The following is a 21,828-nucleotide window of genomic DNA, read 5'->3' on the forward strand; positions in this document are numbered from 1 at the left end:
ATTACAATGGGACATACAGTATTTTACAGAAAACTGATTCAATCAGTAATATGTAGCTACAGTGTCATACTTCAGGCAGAGATTGGCTGCCATACAGAACAAAGCAGAGCCTGGTAACGACTATAATCTGAACTGAGATCATGTTCCAGCCATGAAAACATCAACCTTAAACAGAAGCTGGTGTGTCCTGATTTGAGGATTAGAAAAACAGTGTGTCTGTGAGGAGATGTTAAGATTAAATGAAAGGTGGAGCGGAGAGGGGGAATTTGAGAGGGTGATTTAAAAAAGGGAGAGTATGCATAGGAGAGTGGGAGAAAGGCAGACAGACAGAAAGAAAAGACAGAAGGGATTCATCTTCTTTCATCTCCATTCTCTCCTCTTAAATAAATGTGATGCTGGATATGAATCCCAGAAGTCTAAAACAGATCCATGTGAGCAGCATGTCTGAATCCTGGCTCATCTTTCTGCATAAATCACATCATGCTGATACACAGTAACATTTACACAGAGTTCAGTCCCTGGGCACCAGAGGTTAACAAGCCTTTACTGCCTCGTAACTCACACATCTTGAGCCCTCGTACCATCCAAAGTCAACCTTTTTAATAGCCAAAGTGAAATAAATCTAAGAAAAATGCTAACACTAAATATTTGACTACAGGACAACTCGTGTTTAATGTGGTTAGTGTTAGCCGTCCATAGAGCTAGCTGTGCAGTGTTGATGTGTGGAGAGAGGCTTTAGTGATGGCTTCTCCAGTCCACGCACTGCATGGCTCACCCGTCGGAGTCTGGAGGCAGGAAATTAATAGTGTCACTGTTTATGTCTGTGGGGAAATGGTAACCACCGTCCCTTGTCAGCTGGCCACGTCACCCTACCGTGCTGAGTCTATCTCATTGGGTTGTTTGTGTGCTGGTCTTACTACTCTGTGTGTGTGTGTGTGTGTGTGTGTGTGTGTGTGTGTGTGTGTGTGTGTGTGTGTGTGTGTGTGTGTGTGTGTGTGTGTGTGTGTGTGTGTGTGTGTGTGTGTGTGTGTGTGTGTGTGTGTGTGTCAGTATCACTACAATGTGCTCCGTGGTTATTTGATTCTTCCTGTGTTAACCCCCCAGAGTAACACTTACCAGAGCTCCCTCTCTCTACCATGCTTTGAGTCATGCTAATGCCCATTAGTGTAAAGCTAATTCCAGATTTGATTCATATGACTGGCATGAAATGCAGTCCAATGAAGCCTTTGATGAGAAACATAAGCGAAAATATAAAAAAATCTCAAGCAATACAATGTTTGTTCAGCTTTCACTGTCACCTTCCTATCATGTCCATTCATCCTCAAATCTGTTTCAGACAATCATGTCACAGAAATGGGTATCATGCGTGAATAATCCTAGAGAGAATTCTGGAAAATGTTTAGAGGGGGCACAACCAGTCTTGCCAAGATGATAGCGATCCACTGTTTTCACAGGAGAACACGAGAACTGCCATTTTGACGCATGGAGTTTGAAAGTGTGAAAATAAATTAGTCACAGTCAGGAATTCATTGCAGCCATTGAGTTGCTCATACTGGCTCTGGGGCCCAACAAACCGTACAACCCTGATTTTCACTCCTCTTTTGCCAAGAGTGACGAATTGAACATACATTAGACACATTTTTGAGGAGCTTTCCTTTACGTTGGCTCTAGAATATTTTTGAGTATTATTTTTTTCATTTATTTTTTAAAAACTTTTACCCTTTTTTCGTAATATCCAAATTGGTTGTTACAGTCTTGTCCTATCGCTGCAACTCCCCTACGGAGAGGCGAAGGTCGAGAACCATGCGTCCTCCGAAACACGACCCTGCCAAGCCACACTGCTTCTTGAAACACCGCTCGCTTGACACTGAAGCCAGATGCACGAATGTGTCAGAGGAAACACCATCCAGCTGGCGAACGAAGTCAGCTTGCAGGCGCCCGGCACGCCACAAGGAGTCGCTGGAGGAAATCCAGGGCCTCCCCTAACCGCTGGGCCAATTGTGCGCCGCCTCATGGGTCTCCCGGTCACGGCCGGCTGTGACACAGCCTGGGAACGAACCCGGGGCTGTAGTGATGCCTCAAGCACTGTGATGCAGTGCCTTAGACCGATGTGCCACTCGGGAGGCCCTGGAATAAAAACATGTTTCCTCTCTCTGGTGGAATGACACAGAAACTACCAAAAAACGATTTAATATGATTGTCTGTCAGAGTGGGTTTAGGATCTGCGTGGATGTGTTTATGTAAATGTCTCTCTGTGTGTGTGTGTGTGTGTGTGTGTGTGTGTGTGTGTGTGTGTGTGTGTGTGTGTGTGTGTGTGTGTGTGTGTGTGTGTGTGTGTGTGTGTGTGTGTGTGTGTGTGTGTGTGTGTGTGTGTGTGTGTGTGTGTGTGTGTGTGTGTGTGAGAGATAGAGAGTGAGTGAGTGAGTGAGAGAAAGTTGTAAGAGGGGGAGCAGAGGGAATTGTGGGGAGAGGAAATTGCAGGCTGGACCTTTTAAAACACAATCTGTTTTGTCCATTTCAACCTAAATGCATTACCCTATGCTGCTGTTGCTGGCTCCACTCGGGGATCTAAAGTACCTTAAAGGGGCAGCAGCCTCCTGTTTTCCTCTGTCTCTCAATAGATCTCTCTTTAAGCTGCATACTAGCATTTCTCTTTATTCCCTTTCATGGCATACTGGCTTAAGGTTTGCAGGGAGGGGACACGCATGTCTGGAATGTCTACTAATGACAGGAAAGTCAACAAAAGTATAATTCCTTTCGGCTATGTCCGCTGACCAATGTCAACATTGTCAATGAGGTCTGACTGTCCTTGTATCCTTGTGAGTCTGGGCTCTGATCATAGTCTGGAAGAGGAAGAAGAATTACGCAGCAGATACACTGTCTATTGGCCAGTGAGTCAGATAGGGACCTTTGGTCTGAGTCCAATGCACAATATTGTTGCTGGCATGCATCAGGGCTTGGGAAAGGGGAGTTGGGATCTGTGGAATGCTTTTGATTATTATGCAGGACTTAGAGCTAATGTGTTCTCTGAGCCAGAGTCTTTACTTTGAGGAGGTCAGGGTGAGCCTGGTGATAACTGATAGGCCTACCACACCATCGTAGACCATAGATTAACCCTACCACGTCACCCTAGACTGTAGGTTAAACCCTACCACATCATCCTAGACCAGGGGTTACCAACGAGGGGTACTAGGAACCCTGGGAGTACTTGGCCTATCCATGGGAGTACTTGAGGAGACTCATGAGTCCATAGTGGTACTGGTAAGACGCACATGAGGGGGTACATCAGAGGTACTCAGGTCAGAGCAAAATTCAGTTGGTGGTACAGTAACCGAAAAAGGTTGGGAACCACTGTCTTAGACCATAGGTTTACCCTACCACACCTTCCTAGACCATAGTTACCCTTACCATAGGTTACAATATGTTATCACTAATAAAAACACAACACTGGAATGAATTGCATGATTGAAATATAATGTTGAAAACAGCAATACATTTATGAGATTAACACATTTTTCAAAGATCAGTGTGCGGTAGGGGAAATTTGCAATTTTACAATAGCCAATTTGACAACTTGGATTTTGTTGGGTAACTATAGACATGGGATGAAAAATAGCACTGGTTCCCTAGGCAATGACACTGCGCTCCCTCTCAAGCAGGGTTCCCCAACTGGCGGTCCACTGGGCCAAATTTGCCCCCTGGTGATATTATTTGGCCCCCCCAAGTGTTCAGAGCAAAAAACAATATTTCAATACTGGACATAAAACATTGCAAAAACATCAGCAAATCAGCTCCAAGTTATTTTTATTTTGGAAATCTGTTCCAAAGTATGTAAGCAGTGTAAAAAACATTAGGAACACCTGCTCTTTCCATGACATAGACTGACCAGGTGAATCTGCAGTTGAAGTCGGAAGTTTACATACACCTTAGCCAAATATATTTAAACTCAGTTTTGAACAATTCCTGACATTTAATCCTAGTAAAAAGTCCCTGTCTTAGGTCAGTTAGGATCACCACTTTATTTTAAGAATGTAAAATGTCAGAATAATAGTAAAGAGAATGATGTATTTAAGCTTTTATGTCTTTCATCACATTCCCAGTAGTTCAGAAGTTTATATAAACTCAATTAGTATTTGGTAGCATTGCCTTTAAATTGTTTAACTTGGGTCAAACGTTTCAGGTAGCCTTCCACAAGCTTCCCACAATAAGTTGGGTGAATTTTGGCCCATTCCTCCTGACAGAGCTGGTGTAACTGAGTTAGGTTTCTAGGCCTCCTTGCTCGCACACGCTTTTTCAGTTCTGCCCACAAATGTTCTATAGGATTGAGGTCAGGGCTTTGTGATGGCCACTCCAATACCTTGACTTTGTTGTCCTTAAGCCATTTTGCCACAACTTTGGAAGTATGCTTGGGGTCATTGTCCATTGTGACGACCCATTTGCAACCAAGCTTTTAACTTCCTGACTGATGCCTTGAGATGTTGCTTCAATATATCCACATAATTTTCCTCCCTCATGATGTCATCTATTTTGTGAAGTGCACCAGTCCCTCCTGCAGCAAAGCACCCCCACAACATGATGCTGCCACCCCCATTCTTCACAGTTGGGATGGTGTTCTTCGGGCTTGCAAGACTCCCCCTTTTTCCTCCAAACATAACGATGGTCATTATGGCCAAACAGTTCTATTTGTGTTTCATCAGACCAGAGGACATTTCTCCAAAAAGTACGATCTTTGTCCCCATCTGCAGTTGCAAAATGTAGTCTGGCTTTTTTTATGGCGGTTTTGGAGCAGTGGCTTCTTCCTTGCTGAGCGGCCTTTCAGGTTATGTCGATATAGGACTCGTTTTACTGTGGATATAGATAATTTTGTACCTGTTTCCTCCAGCATCTACACAAGGTCCTTTGCTGTTGTTCTGGGATTGATTTGCACTTTTCGCACCAAAGTATGTTCATCTCTTGGAGACAGAATGCGTCGCCTTCCTGAGCGGTATGATGGCTGCGTGGTTCCAAGGCGTTTACCAGTTTGAGTGTGCCAAGAACTAAAACGCTGCTGGGTTTTTCATGCTCAACAGTTTCCTGTGTGTATCAAGAATGGTCCACCACCCAAAGGACATCCAGCCAACTGTGGCAAGCATACGAGTCAACATGGACCATCATCCATGTGAAACGCTTTCAACACCTTGTAGTCCATGCCCCGATGAATCGAGGTTGTTCTGAGGGCAAAAGGGGGTGCAACTCAATGATAATGTTTTAGTCAAATGTTATCTCTGTTTGGGCTTCTTGCAGTCAACAATTATTTGTAATTATGTCCCGGCCCCCTGACCATGCACTCAAGAAAAAGTCGCCCTGCGCATACTTTGAAACACTGGCATGGGGCTTACACAATGCATAACATGTAAACTCCTTAGCCCTTAAGGCCCAGTTCTCGATCTACAAAAGCTAAAGAACATATACACATCCTCGTACTTTTTGAAGGTAAATAGGTGAACTCATGAAATATAAAAAATACAATTCCGCACACTGCTGTTCATATCCCAGGTGGGTGTAAAGGCCCTATATAGGGGAAGTGCTCACTGACATCACTTCCTTGAGCTCCCAGATTATTGTGACTGTCTGCTGAAGTGGTCCAAGAGAGCAGAGAAAAGAGGACAGAGGGGCAAAAGGAAAAGATGATAATTGGGTCTCTAACCTTTACCTTCCCCTGGGGAGGGGAGGAATGAGGGACTGGTGGGATTTCTCATGTTGCCACCATGTGCTTTGCAGAGCCAACAGCAACATACTGTATCTCAGACAGACCAGACCATCGCGCCCAACCAGCGAGCACTCTTTTTAGTCTCGCTCTCCCTCCCATCAGAGCGGGATCCATCCCAAATAGCACCCTATTCAGTGCACTACTTCTGGCCAGGGCCCATGGCTCTGGTCAAATGCAAAGATAAAGGCTAGGGAACGATGGTGGGACAATACATTTCAGCACATTTCGTTTCCCAACAGAAAGGCCCACCACAATCGTCACCTGGTTGGAAAACCAAGACACACATTCTCTCTTTTTTCCACCCATAGCTTTCTAAACACCCCCTGAGAGCCTCATTCTCTCGCTCTTCTTACTCCTTCCTTCCCCATAGCCTAGGGTGACCCGGCAGAGTGATGACTACACATTTAGAGAGACCGCACTGCCTCTCCTTTAGACAGGTAATTTCAACCGCTGTCAATAGGTCAATTGCTCCCAATTGGTAAAGCATAACAGTTAACACTAGCCCGGGGCTGGGAGGTGGATACGTTTACATTAAGCACTGGGAACGTAAATCACAGCCACACTTTCCTCAGAATATCACTATTCACACCTTTACTGAAGTGACTTATCTGAAAATAATTTTTCAGAGGCCCTCCTGAATTATAGATTAATAATAATCAGTTGCAATCAACACACATGGTGTAGTTACTACAGTGCCTCTCTGACCTCTTGACATTTGTTACATGGCAGAAATAAGAGAGAGAGGAGAGGAAGAGAGGGTGGGTGAGAGAGAGGGAGAGACAGAGAGGAATAGAGGTAGAGGGAGAGAAAGAGGGAGAGAAAAATACATATGAATCCAGCCTGCGTCTCCTTCCCTCCTTTATCAGCCCTGCGGCTCTCGGCTGGTGGAGGGACTCCGTGTTAGCACAGGGTTCTGGGAAAGCCGAGGGGTGTTGGGCACTGAGCGGATCATGTTGCCACACTGACCAGTCAGCAAATTCCATCCTTAAAGTTCCACCCGCTGTTTTGAGAAAGGGGGCGAGGTCTGAGGTCCGTGTTTCAGGCAGGCAAAATTAAACATCAGTGCTCCTGTGAAGCTCCACTCCACCATTTCTTTCCTGTCATGATGTGCGCTGTTTGAGTGATGCATTATGGATTTGTCTGAGTAAGAATGTTCCGACTGCCTGGTTGGGAAAACAAGACGCCATGTGTCCATGGGATTCATTGGACAAAAAGCCTGGCCATGTCAAGAGAACCACAAGGAGGTCTTTCTCAATACCAATTCCATTGTCCTAGTTCTGAGTAATGGCAGTGAGTTAACAGAGAACTGGAAGTAATCCAGCCCCCACAATTACCACTTGTTTTGTCCAAAATCTATTCATCTCTATTCATCTACAAACACACCTGTCTTTTTTTAGGGTTCACAAAACAGATTGCAAAATAAAGAAATGTTGCAATCAGACTTGGAACATGCACTGAAAAATCTGTGAAAAAAAGATTAACAGTTTCAGAAGCATTTTAAAAGAGCAACCAAAAAGCCAATATCCTGAGGTAGAGTTTAATGGATAGCATTCTTCCAAAAGGTTATTAAGTATTTTACTGGAACCCAGTCAAAGAAAATTTGGGCCTGAATGACAATTATCCAGACGTATTCGAAGGGAAAGGAGTGATAAAAAAACGACGTAAAATGTGCAGATAATTCCCAGGCCTGTGACCTGGGTATAAAAGGGAGAGGAGCTGGAAAGCTGTGGCAGGAAGAGTGTGTTAAAGGCCACAACTACTATTACAATGCCACTATAGGGGCTTTATACAGTATTTCACAGGGGTTAGCTAAAAATGACCCTCCACGACTATCAGCCCATCCCACTCTCGATTTTACTGAGCTGGGAAGCAACTGAACAAACTAATTCCACCTAAACCAACCTTGACCATCGGCCTCTACCTATTAATTAATAGGGCAACAGGACTTCACAGGACCAGGGCCACAAAGAGTAACTGTGCCGTGAGTAGGCTACAAATAACCCAAGTATTCTGTCTCGCTAGCCTAGGCCTAGCATGCAAAAGCATATGGAATGTAGAGCAGTAGTAGTGTGCCTATATTCTGAGCAGAGCTCCCCACACACCAACACAGCCCCCCCATATGATGAAGGATGAAAAACAGGAGGCTATAAATGATCAGTGGCTGTATTGCTTTCAACACAATGACATGGCTACGCATACATAGTATTCTTTCTGGTTCCAGGTGTTTTTGCAGAATAAGTTTACATATAGTGCATTCGGGAAGTATTCACACCCCTTGAGTTTTTTCACATGTTGTTATGTTACAGCCTTTTTCTAAAATTGATTAAATCGTTTTTTCCCCTCATCAATCTACACACAATACCCCATAAGGACAAAGCAAAAACAGGTTCAGAAATTTTAGCAAATGTATAAAAAAATAAAAATAATGAAATATCACATTTACATAAGTATTCAGATCCTTTACTCAGTACTTATTTGAAGCACCTTTGGCAGCGAATACAGCCTCGAGGCTTCTTCGGTAGGACGCTACAAGCTTGGCACACCTTTATTTGTGGATTTTGTCCTATTCTTCTCTGCAGATCCTCTCAAGCTCTGTCAGGTTGGAGGGGAGCATCGCTGCACAGCTATTTTCAAGTCTCTCCAGAGAGGTTCGATCGGGTTCCAGTCCAGACTCTGGCTGGGCCACTCAAGGACATTCAGAGACAAGTCCTGAAGCCATTCCTGTGTTGTCTTGGCTGTGTGCTTTGGGTCGTTGTCCTGTTGGAGGTGAACCTTCGACCCAGTCTGAGGTCCTGAGCGCTCTGGAGCAGCTTTTCAAGATTCTCTGTACTTTGCTCCATTCATTTTCCCTCAATCCTGACTAGTCTCCCAGTCCCTGCCGCTGAAAAACATCCCCACGCCATGATTCTGCCAGTACCATGCTTCATCGTAGTGATGGTGCCAGCATACCTCCATTCCACCAAGAGTTCAATCTTGGTTTCATCAGACCAGAGAATCTTGTTTCTCATGATCTGAGTTCTTTAGGGGTGGCAAGTAAACTAGTGGTTAGGGCGTAGGGCCAGTAACCGAAAGGTTGTTGGATCGAATCCCCGAGCTGACTAGGTAAAAATCTGTAGTTCTGCCCCTGGACAAGGCAGTTAACCCACTGCTCCCCGGTAGGCCGTCATTATAAATAAGAACTTGTTCTTAACTGACTTGACTAGCTAAATAAAGGTTAAAAAAAGTATAATATATATATAAACGTCCCTTTTTCAGGACCCTGTCTTTCAACGATAATTCATAAGAATCCATATAACTTTAAACCCTGTAAACACTGTTTCCCATGCTTGTTCAATGAACCATAAACAATTAATTAACATGCACCTGTGGAACGGTCGTTAAGATACTAACAGCTTACAGACTTAGGCAATTAAGGTCAAAGTTAGGAAAACTTAGGACACTAAAGAGGCCTTTCTACTGACTGAAAAACACCAAAAGAAAGATGTTCAGGGTCCCTGCTCATCTGCGTAAACGTGCCTTGGGCATGCTGCAAGGAGGCATGAGGACTGCCGATGTGGCCAGGGCAATAAATTGCAATGTCCGTACTGTGAGGCGCCTAAGACAGTGCTACAGGGAGACAGGACAGACAGCTGTTCGTCCTCACAGTGTCAGACCACGTATAACAACACCTGCCCAGGATTGGTACATCCGAACATCACACCTGCGGGACAGATACAGGATGGCAACAACAACTGCCCGAGTTACACCAGGAACGCACATTCCCTCCATCAGTGCTCAGACTGTCCGCAATAGGCTGAGAGAGGCTGGACAGAGGGCTTGTAGGCCTGTTGTAAGGAAGGTCCTCACCAGACAACACCGGCAACAACGTCGCCTATGGGCACAAACCCACCATCGCTGGACCAGACAGGACTGGCAAAAAGTGCTCTTCACTGACGAGTCATGGTTTTGTCTCACCAGGGATGATGGTCGGATTTGCGTTTATCGTTGAAGGAATGAGCGTTACACCGAGGCCTGTACTCTGGAGCTGGATCGATTTGGAGGTGGAGGGTCCGTCATGGTCTGGGGCGTTGTGTTACAGCATCATCGGACTGAGCTTGTTGTCATTGCAGGCAATCTCAACGCTGTGCGTTACAGGGAAGACATCCTCCTCCCTCATGTGGTACCCTTCCTGCAGGCTCATCCTGACATGACCCTCTAGCATGACAATGCCACCAACCATACTGCTCGTTCTGTGCGTGATTTCCTGCAAGACAGGAATGTCAGTGTTCTGCCATGGCCAGCGAAGAGCCCGGATCTCAATCCCATTGAGCACGCCTGGGACCTGTTGGATCGGAGGGTGAGGGCTAGGGCGATTCCCCCGAGAAATGTCTGGGAACTTGCAGGTGCCTTGGTGGAAGAGTGGGGTAACATCTCACAGCAAGAACTGGCAAATCTTGTGCAGTCCACGAGGAGGAGATGCACTGCAGCACTTAATGCAGCTGGTGGCCACACCAGATACTGACAGTTACTTTTGATTTTGACCCCACCTTTGTTCAGGGACACATTATTCCATTTCTGTTAGTCATGTCTGTGGAACTTGCTCAGTTTATGTCTCAGTTGTTGAATCTTTTTATGGTCAAACAAATATTTACTCACTCCAATTGGGATGTCATGTGACTTTTACTGAGGAGTGGCTTCCATCTGGCCACTACCATGAAGGCCTGATTGGTGGAGTGCTGCAGAGATAGTTGTCGTTCTGGAAGGTTCTCCGATCTCCACAGAGGAAATCTAGAGCTCTAGAGCCCTGAACAAAGCCCTTCTCCCCCGATTGCTCAGTTTGGCCGTGCTGCCAGCACTAGGAAGAGTCTTAGTGGTTCTAAACTTCATCCATTTTAGAATGATGGAGGCCACTGTGTTCTTGGGGACCTTCAATGCTGCAGAAATCTGTGAAATCAGATCTGTGCCTCGACACAGTCCCGTCTTGGAGCTCTACAGACAATTTGTTCGACCTCATGTCTTGATTTTTGCTCGGACATACACTGTCAAACAGTGGGACCTTACATATGTGCCTTTCCAAATCCTGTCCAATCAATTGTCCAATCAATCCTGTCCAATCAATTGAATTTACCACAGGTGGACTCCAATCAAATTGTAGAAACATCTCAAGGATGATCAATGGAAACAGGATGCACCTGAACTCAATTTATAGTCTCATAGCAAAGGCTCTGAATACTTATGTAAATAAGGTATCTGTTTTTTATTTTTAATACATTTGCAAAAATGTCTAAAAACCTGTTTTCACTTTGTTATTATGGGATATTGTGTGTAGATTGATGAGGAACAAATATAATTTAATCAATTTTAGAATAAGGCAGTAACGTAACAAAATGTGGAAAAAGGGAACAGGGTGTGAATACTTTCCGAATGCACTGTACATGCTACTGAATCCCTGCAACAGTGAAAAAAACAAAGATACCTGCCATAATGAAAGTGTTATTGAGTGTCTGAAAGTGGGTGGTGGGGGGCGGGGGGTGTCCTTCTCCAAAGACAGAGGCTTGATATCAGGGATGTTAACGTATAACAGCAGCTGCCTCCAGAGGCCTGATAGTGGCTTGGGTTGAGCCCGCTGGATCCCACTTCCCCTGGGGCTTATCTGAGAGGCACATGGCTCTCCCGGCTCTGCCCCCACTCCTGATAGGCCAGTAGACTACACCAGCACCTGCCATGGACCTCTCCAGCAATCAAAGGTCAATATTGATTTAAGCATAGACTATTAGACTAGAGCAGCCATACTTTTCCCACCATAAAAATAGCGCAAACAACAGAGTTATTAATAAATTCAGAACTCTTACCAGGTATCTTCATCCAAATAGATTTGAGCGATATGGATTTTACATTAGAGGTAGAATATTGCAAATGGTTGTGTTTTCATATGTATGCCATTAATGTTCGTTGAAATGTATGTTTGCAATGTTAAGTTGTCTATTGTTTTTATCTATGAATGTTTTTGTATTGTCAAAAAAGAAAATTAAATATTTTTAAAGAAGCAACACACACCAAAAATGACTTCAATTAAAATGCACAATAAAATACATGTCGTAATTGGTACAATGGAGATGTGCTTCCTCTTCACTCTCTCCCACGTGTCCTCCTCCTCCGCTGGTTGGAGGAGTCAAGCATTCCTTCCCCCTGCAACTCCACCCTCTGATCTCCCCCACATCTCACCACCTCACACCCATATGTACCCCAGAACCCTGCCTCCCTCCCACATTCCACACACCGAGTCTCAGCCATGACTAACTCAATTTGTTCTGCGCAGGTCTCTGTTCGAAAAGGTATCATCTAAAACCACAGTCAATTGAGTGCAGGGTCAACCTGGCCCTGACACACTGAGGCTAACTGTTCCTCAGGGAAACACAAAAATGATGTGTGTCTACAGACGGAGGCAAGCACTGAGGCGCATCTCCCTTTCTCATCTCGCACTCACTGACATCTTAATGAGGTGTACATACAAACTATGAAGTGCAGCAGTCAGCTCAAATCTACATAGAAAGCATTGACAACATGTAATTTAGAAGAAAATAGGTTAAGACAGAGAAGTGATGTACACAATATGATCCCATTAACATTTTGAATAGTCAAGCTCCAGATATGAGATGACGGCATTACTTGGCGCACACCGCACAAACGATGCTGTCCTTGGAGTGTGACTGTGTGTTGCGGGCCAGTGTGGATTGGCACCACTATACATGAATGCCGGGGCCCACAAAGTGTCCATTAGCAGCCCCAGACACTCACAGTGCAGATGGCAAAATATGAGGATTTTATTTTGTTAATAGAGGACTTCAACTGAATTCAATGCTGAAAAGAGAGAATGAGAGAAAGGAAGATGGAGGAAATGGGTAGGACATCAAATGTGCAGAGTTTGAATACCCATGTGGAGGATTTGCTTACGTCTTTCATTTCATGCTGAAGAGAAACACACGTTTCTCAGGCACATTCAAATCATATTGAGGAAGACTGGGGGAGGCAATAGATTGCGCTGTTCTAAACTTAAAGACAAACCAACTGTGAGAACAACACTGTGAGACAGTGACACCTCCAGTAGACAAAGGATTCCAAAACTGGGGGGAAAAAAGAGAGCCACACCTTTTCATAGTGAGCCATGGTCATATCACATGGTCATTTAATCAGGCCTGATCCACCATGGGGCTGGGGGTGAGATTTAAGAGGCAGCAACAGATGAAGAATCCCACAGGTGTAGGCCTAGACACTCCAGACAGACACCGTAAAGTTCCTCCACTAAATTCTGTTCCTGGACCAGTCAGGTGGTTCAGATTTCCTGTCTGGAGCCAATGGGTTTGGCTGGGTCTGTGTCCCAACTACCTGATTGAAAAGGCCACAACACTGCAGCTAGTAGCAAAAGTTCCTCGGTTGCTAAAGCCTTCAAATTCCCACCTTTTAAACCACCCCCACAACTCTCACAATCCTTACACATTCCGACTGCAGTGTGGAGTCCACCCCAACAGCTGGCGTAATGAACAAGCCGTGTGTGTGTGTGTGTGTGTGCTATGCCTCTGTCTCTCTGCCTGCGGGCAACCGCAATCCGTGTGGCTACGGGCAAAAACACCACAGAACTATTGTCAGTCCACTCTTCTGGTGCTGCCCAACAGCTTACCATCACAAAGCCAAACAGAACTCCGCAAAATAATACTGAAAGACAATCTCTGATGAGAGTGACGTATATCCTGATTTAATGACTTCACCGGAGAAAACAACCTGGGCTTATGGGGAGGCTCTGTGAAGTCATTCAGACATACATCAGACATGGCCTCTCAGTCATTTAGTGTCTTTATCATCTCTGTTATGTTTTTTTTTTTAGGATATACAGCTAACCTTTCACCTCAGCACCAAAAGAAATGCCTGTGAAGGCTGATGGTTCAGGATGTTCAGGAAGACAGCAAAGGGGGCACTGGGTCGGTCCCACATTTCAAACAAACCAGCGGCAGGCAGCGAAGAGTGAGAGCAACTGACTCAATCTATGGGTGTGTCACAAATAGAACCCTATTCTAGGGAATGGACACATACATCAATGGACACTTTTTCAAATCTCTCATCTGGGACCGCCAGCCGCTCCATGTAAATGAACTATTCCAGAGCAAGCACACCTGATTCAAATAATTATCAAGCCCTTGATAAAGTGAATTAGGTTAGCTAGTTTAGGGCTACAACAAAATTGTGAAACATCTGGGGGTCCAAGAGGAGAGGTTTGAAACTCACTGGTGTAGAGGACACACAATATGTCTGCCATCCATCAATCACATTAATGCTCTGTTTGTTTAGGTCCCAGAATGGCATCTCTCTCTCTCAGCTGGGGGAGCCCTCTCCTCTCTGTCTCTCTGACATATGACACACACACAGCTGCTCAGGGGCACAGGCCCCAACACAAACTGACACGCAAAATACAAAAGAAAACAAGGAGAGCTGTCTCCAGTCCAGGGACTGCTTTTCAACATCTCATTTGTAATGTGACCAGGAGAACAGCTGGGAAGGAAGGAAGTACATGCTTACATCTATACATACATATCTGAAAAATAGGGGGATGAATGAACGCAGAGAGAAAAAAAGCAGAAGTACTGCAGGAGTACTGATGTGTTATTGTAAGCCCCTCTGGTAAGAGGTCAGGTATGTGCACTCCCTGATCCAATCTGGGGCCTTTCCCTGGTCCTCTCCATTGCCCTCTGACCCCTCCAGCACTAACCAAACAAAGGCTCCAGGCCCCCCAACAATAAGCCATTATGTCACCAGCACAACACAATGCATTGTTCGGTCCGTGAAAGTATCTGTGTCTGTCTATGCTGTGGCTATTTCAGGCTGGAAAGACACTGCTCGCTCGCTCGGTGGGTCGGTGGGTCGGTGGGTGGGTGGGTGGGTGGGTGGGTGGGTCGGTCGGTCAGTCAGTCAGTCAGTGAGTGAGTGGCACAATTCCAATATATTCACAAATTAAGAGCCACAATTTTTTTTAGATGTAACACTGCATTAGTTTCAGTGGTTGATGTTTTTGCAACATTGATTGGCCCAGAGGTTGGCTAGCCAAGTGGAAGTCATGTCAGACAAGACTGGAGGATTACAGGGAGGACTGAGGAAAATAATAGGCCAGTTGGACTTGATGGCTGGAGAACTCTCCCTCTTTCCCTCTATCCAACTGTATTGTAAAGGCTATGTGTGTGTACACTAAAGCTGGGATGATAAACCGAAAATGATTGACACCGGCCAAACCGACCACTTATTGTGGACAATTTGCTGATATTGTTCTTTACGATATATAACCTATAGGGCCCTACTAGAGAAATGTGAGGTTTTAAATAAAATAAGTTCGCTAATATGGGTGATTGTTAATGGGACAATTGAAAGCTACAACATTCAAATTAGTAGTAGTAGTTTTAAGGGTAATATATAAAATGTAAAAAAGTGATACACATTGTTATAAACTTATTGTTCAATTTAGCATTATAGTGATAAATTGTAATATGGATTTTTGTCCATCTCGCTCTTTTTTTTATCTTACTCTCAGCACAGTTAATATTTGTGACCTCAGTCCTGTGAAGTCATTTTGCCTTAGCAATTACCAGGTGGAGGCTGATGGTAAAGGTTGAATGGGGTGAAATGGTGAGATAATTTACTTCAGACTTTGTTCAGTTGCTTTCAGGCTCAGTAAAATGCCTCCCCTCTCTCTGCTGTCCTGCTCATTAAAATGCCTCTTATTTCTCTTGCTCTGTGTGTGTGTGCTTGTGTGTTGTGAGCTCTCCTCAGAATATAGGCACACTACTCCACATTCCATGCGCCTCTGCATGCTACGTAGGTCTCTCACTCACACACACAACACCTATCCCATCAACCTACCCGTGAGGTGTCTTGATGGACACATTAAAACCAAACACCAGGGGTGCTAAACTAACTTTATCTGAGCTCCCATTTAATGAGACAATTCAGTTATTTTTGAAGCCAGCCTGTATTTACTAATAACCACATCATCAACATGTTGTTCCCAGTCTTAAATCAATGTACAACCTCCTGTCTAATACAGCTTCATTACTAAGGAATATGATTAGCAGCCCAATGCTAATGAGAAGGGGTGAGAGAAAGATGGTGTCTGTGTAAACACCATTTGGCAATCTAATAACCACTTTATGGCCTGTAGTCTGACAGCAGCCTTTCTCTATGGATCATTCCTCCTCATTGAGATGAAATTGGAGCCAATCTCTCATTCCTTACTCACACTCAGCTATGTTTGTCACGTCTGGAAAACGGTTTATGTGTGAGATTTGCCTGATGGTTTTGTGCCTTACATTTTGTTTGTACCGTTACATGTAAATTACTACATTGCAATATTTACATTTTATGACACGTCTCAATATACACACTTTATGATCATTGTTAATAGCATTGTCTTTTACCTAGACATATGCATTGATCCCTATTCAAACATGAACTACTGTTTGTTTAAACCCACACCGCAGGCTCTGTCGATATTCTCAAATTTACTACAGAGCTATGAAGGATTGTGAAGTGACAAAAGGCTACCCAATGGGTCAGCTTTGTTTCTCCAACACTCTACATTAACTTCACACATTTCCTCTGGCTTAGACCTAGCCATAAACTGCTGCAGTGTGAGGAGGAGAGAGAGAGATTATTGTTGTATTTTTTATTATTTAATCTTTAACTATGCAAGTTAGTTAAGAAGAAATTCTTATTTACAATGACGGCCTACCCCGGCCAAACCCAGACGATGCTGGGCCAATTTTGCGCCGCCCTATGGGACTCCCAATCACGGCCGGATGTGACAGCCTGGATTCGAACCAGGGACTGTAGTGACGCCTCTTGCACTGAGATGCAGTGCCTTAGACTGCTGTGCGACTCGGGAGCCCAAGGATGGAAGGAGGGAGAGAAAGAGCAGACTCTACAAATGTTCTGCTACTACTCATCTCAGTTTCTATTGACTTTTAGAAGGCTCAGACGAATACAAGAAAGTTAGATAGGTGTATGTGTTTAGAGCATCAGCCCATTTTGTTGTTTGCTCTATGAAGACGTGTCCAGATGCTCAATCATGAATCCTGGAAGGCTGCCTCTCACTGACACACCAGCATGTAGCTGCAGGGTGGTCCTAGTTTGTACAGTGCACAGCATGCCCCTACAAACCCAACAGTTCCACCTCCAATAGCCCCCACACGTCCATATGGCTGCCTGCCGCCTTTGTTTAAATGCAATGCTGTAGTATTTAGTCTACCTTTGCTGCACCAAGATCCTGTGCTTATAGCTGGGTCCCACCACATCTTGCCTCCAGTGTGGATGGAGTTTTAAATGTACTTAGTTTAATAATGTGCGTCATAAGGAGTCAAATGAGTGATACCTAAATGAATGCAGTTGTATTTCATTTGTGATCATATTTTTTTTAAATTGCGTTATGTCAACCATCCCATGACTTCGTTGTTTTCCCCATTAGTCGGGCTCCCGAGTGGAACAGCGGTCTAAGGCACTGCATCTCAGTGCCAGAGGCGTCACTACAGACCCTGGTTCGATTCCTGGCTGTATCACAACCGGCCGTGATTGGGAGTCGCATAGGGCAGCGCACAATTGGCCCAGCGTCGTCCGGGTTACGGTTTGGCCGGGGTAGGCCGTCATTGTAAATAAGAATTTGTTCTTAACTGACTTGCCTAGTTAAATATAAAGGTTAAATTAAAAAAATTAAATAAAAGTTAACACAGACATTAATGCCCACATTTATGCATGAATATTCTCTCTCAGGCATGCACCAAAGAGAGTAAACCCCTCACCTTTCAGCTGCTCAGACTCAGACCCAGAATCATTGCATAAGCATATACGGTTCACATGCCTCTCTGGCAGCCGGACCCAAACTGTGCTTCCGCTTGCAGCGGAAAATATTTGTCATCTGACGTGATAATCTGCATTCCCCGTGAAACAAGGACACACCAGGAACACCAAACTTGGTCAGTAGGGGGGCGCTCAAATGGGGTTGGGGGATCATATTTTGCCACGTTCCATATCATAGCAATCAACCTGGACTCTTCCTCTAGAAAAAAAATCCTTAAAAAAAAGTATTAATTGTCCTGTAGTTTTGAATGTCCATTCCTTTTCTTCTCCAACAAGTTCACATATGAAGGTATCAAACTCAAGTCACAAAATATCGATAAATTGTCAGGAAATGTTTTCCATGAGGAGAAGTGTGTTGATGTGGACTGAACCTTTTCTACTGTATGTTGAGTAGTCGTTGTTGAGCCACCACAGTACGTCAAAATCACAGTGCTTGGAAAAATAGAGCGCAAAGTATCTGACATTCAATTGAAAAAGAATCTCTGATTCTGTCTCAGTACCTCTGAGGTATTTTGTTTTCAACACAACCACCCTGCTTTTCACTGTCTTTTCAAACGTGTCATATCAGACTTTATAAAAAAGGTAAAACGTTCCTTGCTCTGATATCCGCATGCCATCATGATAGAGAAACATTTAGTCTGTCTCTCCCTCTGTGTACCCAATAAGGCGCTAACTAGGCTAAGCTAGTGAGTAAACCCCTCCGATATCATCACCAGGAAGACATGTTGTCTCTTCTACTTTTTAGCCCACAGCACTCCTTGCCGTGTTGCTCCATTCATGGTCGGAAACGCTGTGGCATTGCACAGCAAACAAACATAATTGCCTAATCTAATCACATTGCTCTCTATGGGTCTCTGTTTACTTTTGCCTAAGCGTCTCCATGACGGCTCGACTGTGTGATTTTGAATGCTGCATTGTTCAGGCTAGGGCTCTCACCGATCCAATCTGCCTGGGCGCCGTGTGTTTGGGTCCCCCCATGCTCCTTCGCTTTCCCCAGACAGGCAGGCCAGAGCAGACGACCAGTGGTATATTGAGTCTAGGTTTGACAACTCAGATTGTGCAGCAGGAGGGTCAGGACTACACTCTATCAGCATGCCTCACTTGACACTTGCACACCAGGTATCCCAAAGGTTACTGTCCCAAAGTCTGTGTGATCTAGGCAAGGTCCGTTAGAAAACGGAAGATAGGCCCTTAGCCTGAATGGACTATACCACCAACTTGGAGTTACACAACCACAATTGTGTACAGCTTGTAGTAGATATTATTCATTGTGGTGAGGCACATTTTGACGATGGTTGCCTACAGATCCACTAAAACGCTCAGTTATTATTGTTCATTACTACTACGTTACTACTCACCCCGTGCACAGTCCGACAACAGGATTATCTCACAAATGAGCAGGCAAATGCATAAAATTCCCATTCTTTCTGGATGGAAGGCTTCAACACTTGAAATCTTAGAGAAAGAAAAAAGTAAATTCACAGTGAGGAGAGGTGCAAGAACACATTGTTATTATCCATATCACATCTTAAGCTACTGTATATTATGCTTTACAACCAAATTATATTTCTCACAGAAGTTTCTTTTGGAAGTGGCATAGTCAAGGCATTGAGGAAATATAACAGAATTACAGACGAAACTAGTAACAATGAAATAAGTTGTTAATCTTTTAACAGACGGAAAAACACAAGACGTCTGTCCCCAACACTATAAAATTAGTTTACGGAAAAGCAACATAGGCTTTTTATTCATGAACTTCAATCAAATGAGGAGCTCTTAATTTGTCCATATGTCCCTATGTTTCTGGTTAGAGGAGTTATTCTTCTTTCTGCCAGTTTGCACAACAAACAAGTAATTTAAAATCCAAAATGAAAATCCTTTAGAGTTTTCCATTTAATCTTTGATCAAATACATCAACATAACAAGCGTTTAATTGACTGTTAAATCATCAGCTATTGGGGAACTACACCTATCCTCCTCTCATTGTCTTAGAATGGGTTACATACTACATGATCAAAAGTATGTGGAGATCGTCTCGTCGAACATCTCATTCCAAAATCATGGGCATTGATATGGAGTTAGTCCCCCCTTTGCTGCTATAACAGCCTCAACTCTTCTGGGGAGGCTTTCCACTAGATGTTAGAACATTGCTGAGGAGACTTGCTTCCATTCAGCCACAAGAGCATTAGTGAGGCCAGGCACTGATGTTGGGCAATTAGGCCTGCCTTGCAGTCGGCGTTCCATTTCATCCCAAAGGTTTTCAATGGGGTTGAGGTTAGGGCTCTGTGCAGGCCAGTCAAGTTCTTCCACACCGATCTCGACAAACCATTTCTGTATGAACCTCGTTCTGTGCACGGAGTCATCGTCATGCAGAAAAAGGAAAGGGCCTCCCCAAACTGTTGGAAGGACAAAATCGTCTGAATGTCATTGTGTGCTGTAGCGTTAATATTTCCCTTCACTGGAACTAAGGCGCCTGAATCATGAAAAACAGCCCAAAAACATTATTTATTCTCCACCAAATTTTACAGTTGGCACTACGCATTCGGGCAGGTAGCGTTCTCCAGACCCAGATTTGTCCGTCGAACTGCCAGATGGCAAAGCGTGATTCATCACTCCAGAGAACGTGTTTCCACTGTAGGCGAGCTTTACACCACTCCAGCCGACACATGGCATTGCGCATGGTGATCTTAGGCTTGTGTGTGACTGTTTGGCCATGGAAACTCATTTCATGAAGCTCCCAACGAACAGTTCCTTTGCTGACGTTGCTTCCGGAAGCAGTTTGGAACTCGGTAGTGAGTGTTGCAACCGAGGACAGCCGATTTGTACGCGCTACGCACTTCAGCCCTCGTTGGTTCCATTCTGTCGACTTGTGGCCTACCACTTCACGGCTGAGCTGTTGTTGCCCCTAGACGTTTCCACTTCACAATAACAGCACAACACAGTTGACTGGGGCAGTGCCGAAATTTGACTTGTTGGAAAGGTGGCATCCTATGACAGTGCCACGTTGAAAGTCAATGAACTCTTTAGTAAGGCCATTCTACTGCCAATGTTTGTCTATGAAGATAGCATGAATGTGTGCTCGTGTGTTATACGTGTCAGTAACACATGTGGCTGAAATAGCCAAATCCATTAATTTGACGGGATGTCCACATACTTTTGTATATATAATGTAGATGCTGTTGTATAGGCTACAGCTAATCTACCTGCTTATTAAACATGTTAGAAAGCAAAGACTCAAGTCCCATCCACTCTCATGCACACATAGATCCATGAATGCTGAATCAGTGGAATTAAAACATTCTACACTCAGATGTGGACTACAAATAATAGCTTTGTAAGGTAATATAGCAGAACTATAATTAACACAATATTGATTTATGCAATACAGTTGTGTACTATTCTATTAGTAATACATAAGTAATAATTTGTAGTATAAATTGAAAGTTAAAAAGTATTCCAATTGGCTACGTATGCATTTTTTATTACAGGTCTACAACAAACCTGCATCCTTCTAAAATCAGCTGCTTATAAATAATCACATTGTGATCTGGGCCAATAACACTTTGATATTAATACAAGTTAGGGACTTACCTGAAACGTCCAGCAGCAATGATTTGTCTTGAATCGGTTTCCCACTAATGACAAGTTTATCATGATTACATTGTCTTTACATTCGCATCAATAAAGGTGATTTAATCCAAATAATTAACATATCAATGTCCACTAAAAGTTGAACTGCACGCACTTTCGCTCAAAGTATTCTTGGCTCAGTTACTGGATACAATGTTACCCTCTAAGAAAAATAACACTATAAAACCTTAATGTCAAACATGTAGCTAAAATATGGCTAGTTTTATTTAAATTGACGATCATCACATCACGCTCGTGCGAGACCCAACACACCGGACCGAGCGTGCGTCAAAACTAAATAAAAGCCCTGTGCTCGCGTTACAGTTAACTGCTACCATTATCCATTTTGGAAGAGCAGCAGTTGTCTCTTTTTTAATCCCAAATACCATTTACATCTAAATAATTTACTGCAATAATTGAGCTAACATACCTTGCCATCCAGGAATCGACCGCATTAGTGGGAACTGCGGTCCGTCCGACCTCGGAATTTTTGCCCAATCACAGAGTAGCCCAAGTAGCTATTCAACACAGTTCAAGAATTAACTCTTTCGCTTAGGGCAGTTCTGCTATTAACATCA

At 44.0% G+C, this 21,828-nt stretch overlaps 1 protein-coding gene across 2 annotated transcripts in view; it reads right to left on the reverse strand.

Moving 5' to 3' along the window:
• The window catches only part of LOC129857842 (fibroblast growth factor receptor-like 1), a 74,024-nt gene extending 52,262 nt beyond the window's left edge, over nucleotides 1-21,762 (reverse strand). The window contains exons 1-3 of one of the 2 annotated variants that reach the window (XM_055926477.1): nucleotides 21,681-21,750; nucleotides 21,212-21,255; nucleotides 18,979-19,075 (exon numbers count right to left, since the gene is read on the reverse strand). In XM_055926477.1, the coding sequence (XP_055782452.1) occupies nucleotides 18,979-19,075; nucleotides 21,212-21,255; nucleotides 21,681-21,705 (166 nt within the window). In that variant the 5' untranslated portion in view covers nucleotides 21,706-21,750. Of the gene's footprint in view, nucleotides 1-18,978; nucleotides 19,076-21,211; nucleotides 21,256-21,680 lie in introns of both variants that reach the window. The other variant, XM_055926478.1, reaches the window with a different exon arrangement.
• Between the last annotated feature and the right edge of the window lie 66 nt (nucleotides 21,763-21,828).

This window comes from Salvelinus fontinalis, chromosome 6 (genome assembly GCF_029448725.1).
Source record: "Salvelinus fontinalis isolate EN_2023a chromosome 6, ASM2944872v1, whole genome shotgun sequence".
Classification (NCBI taxonomy): domain Eukaryota; kingdom Metazoa; phylum Chordata; class Actinopteri; order Salmoniformes; family Salmonidae; genus Salvelinus; species Salvelinus fontinalis.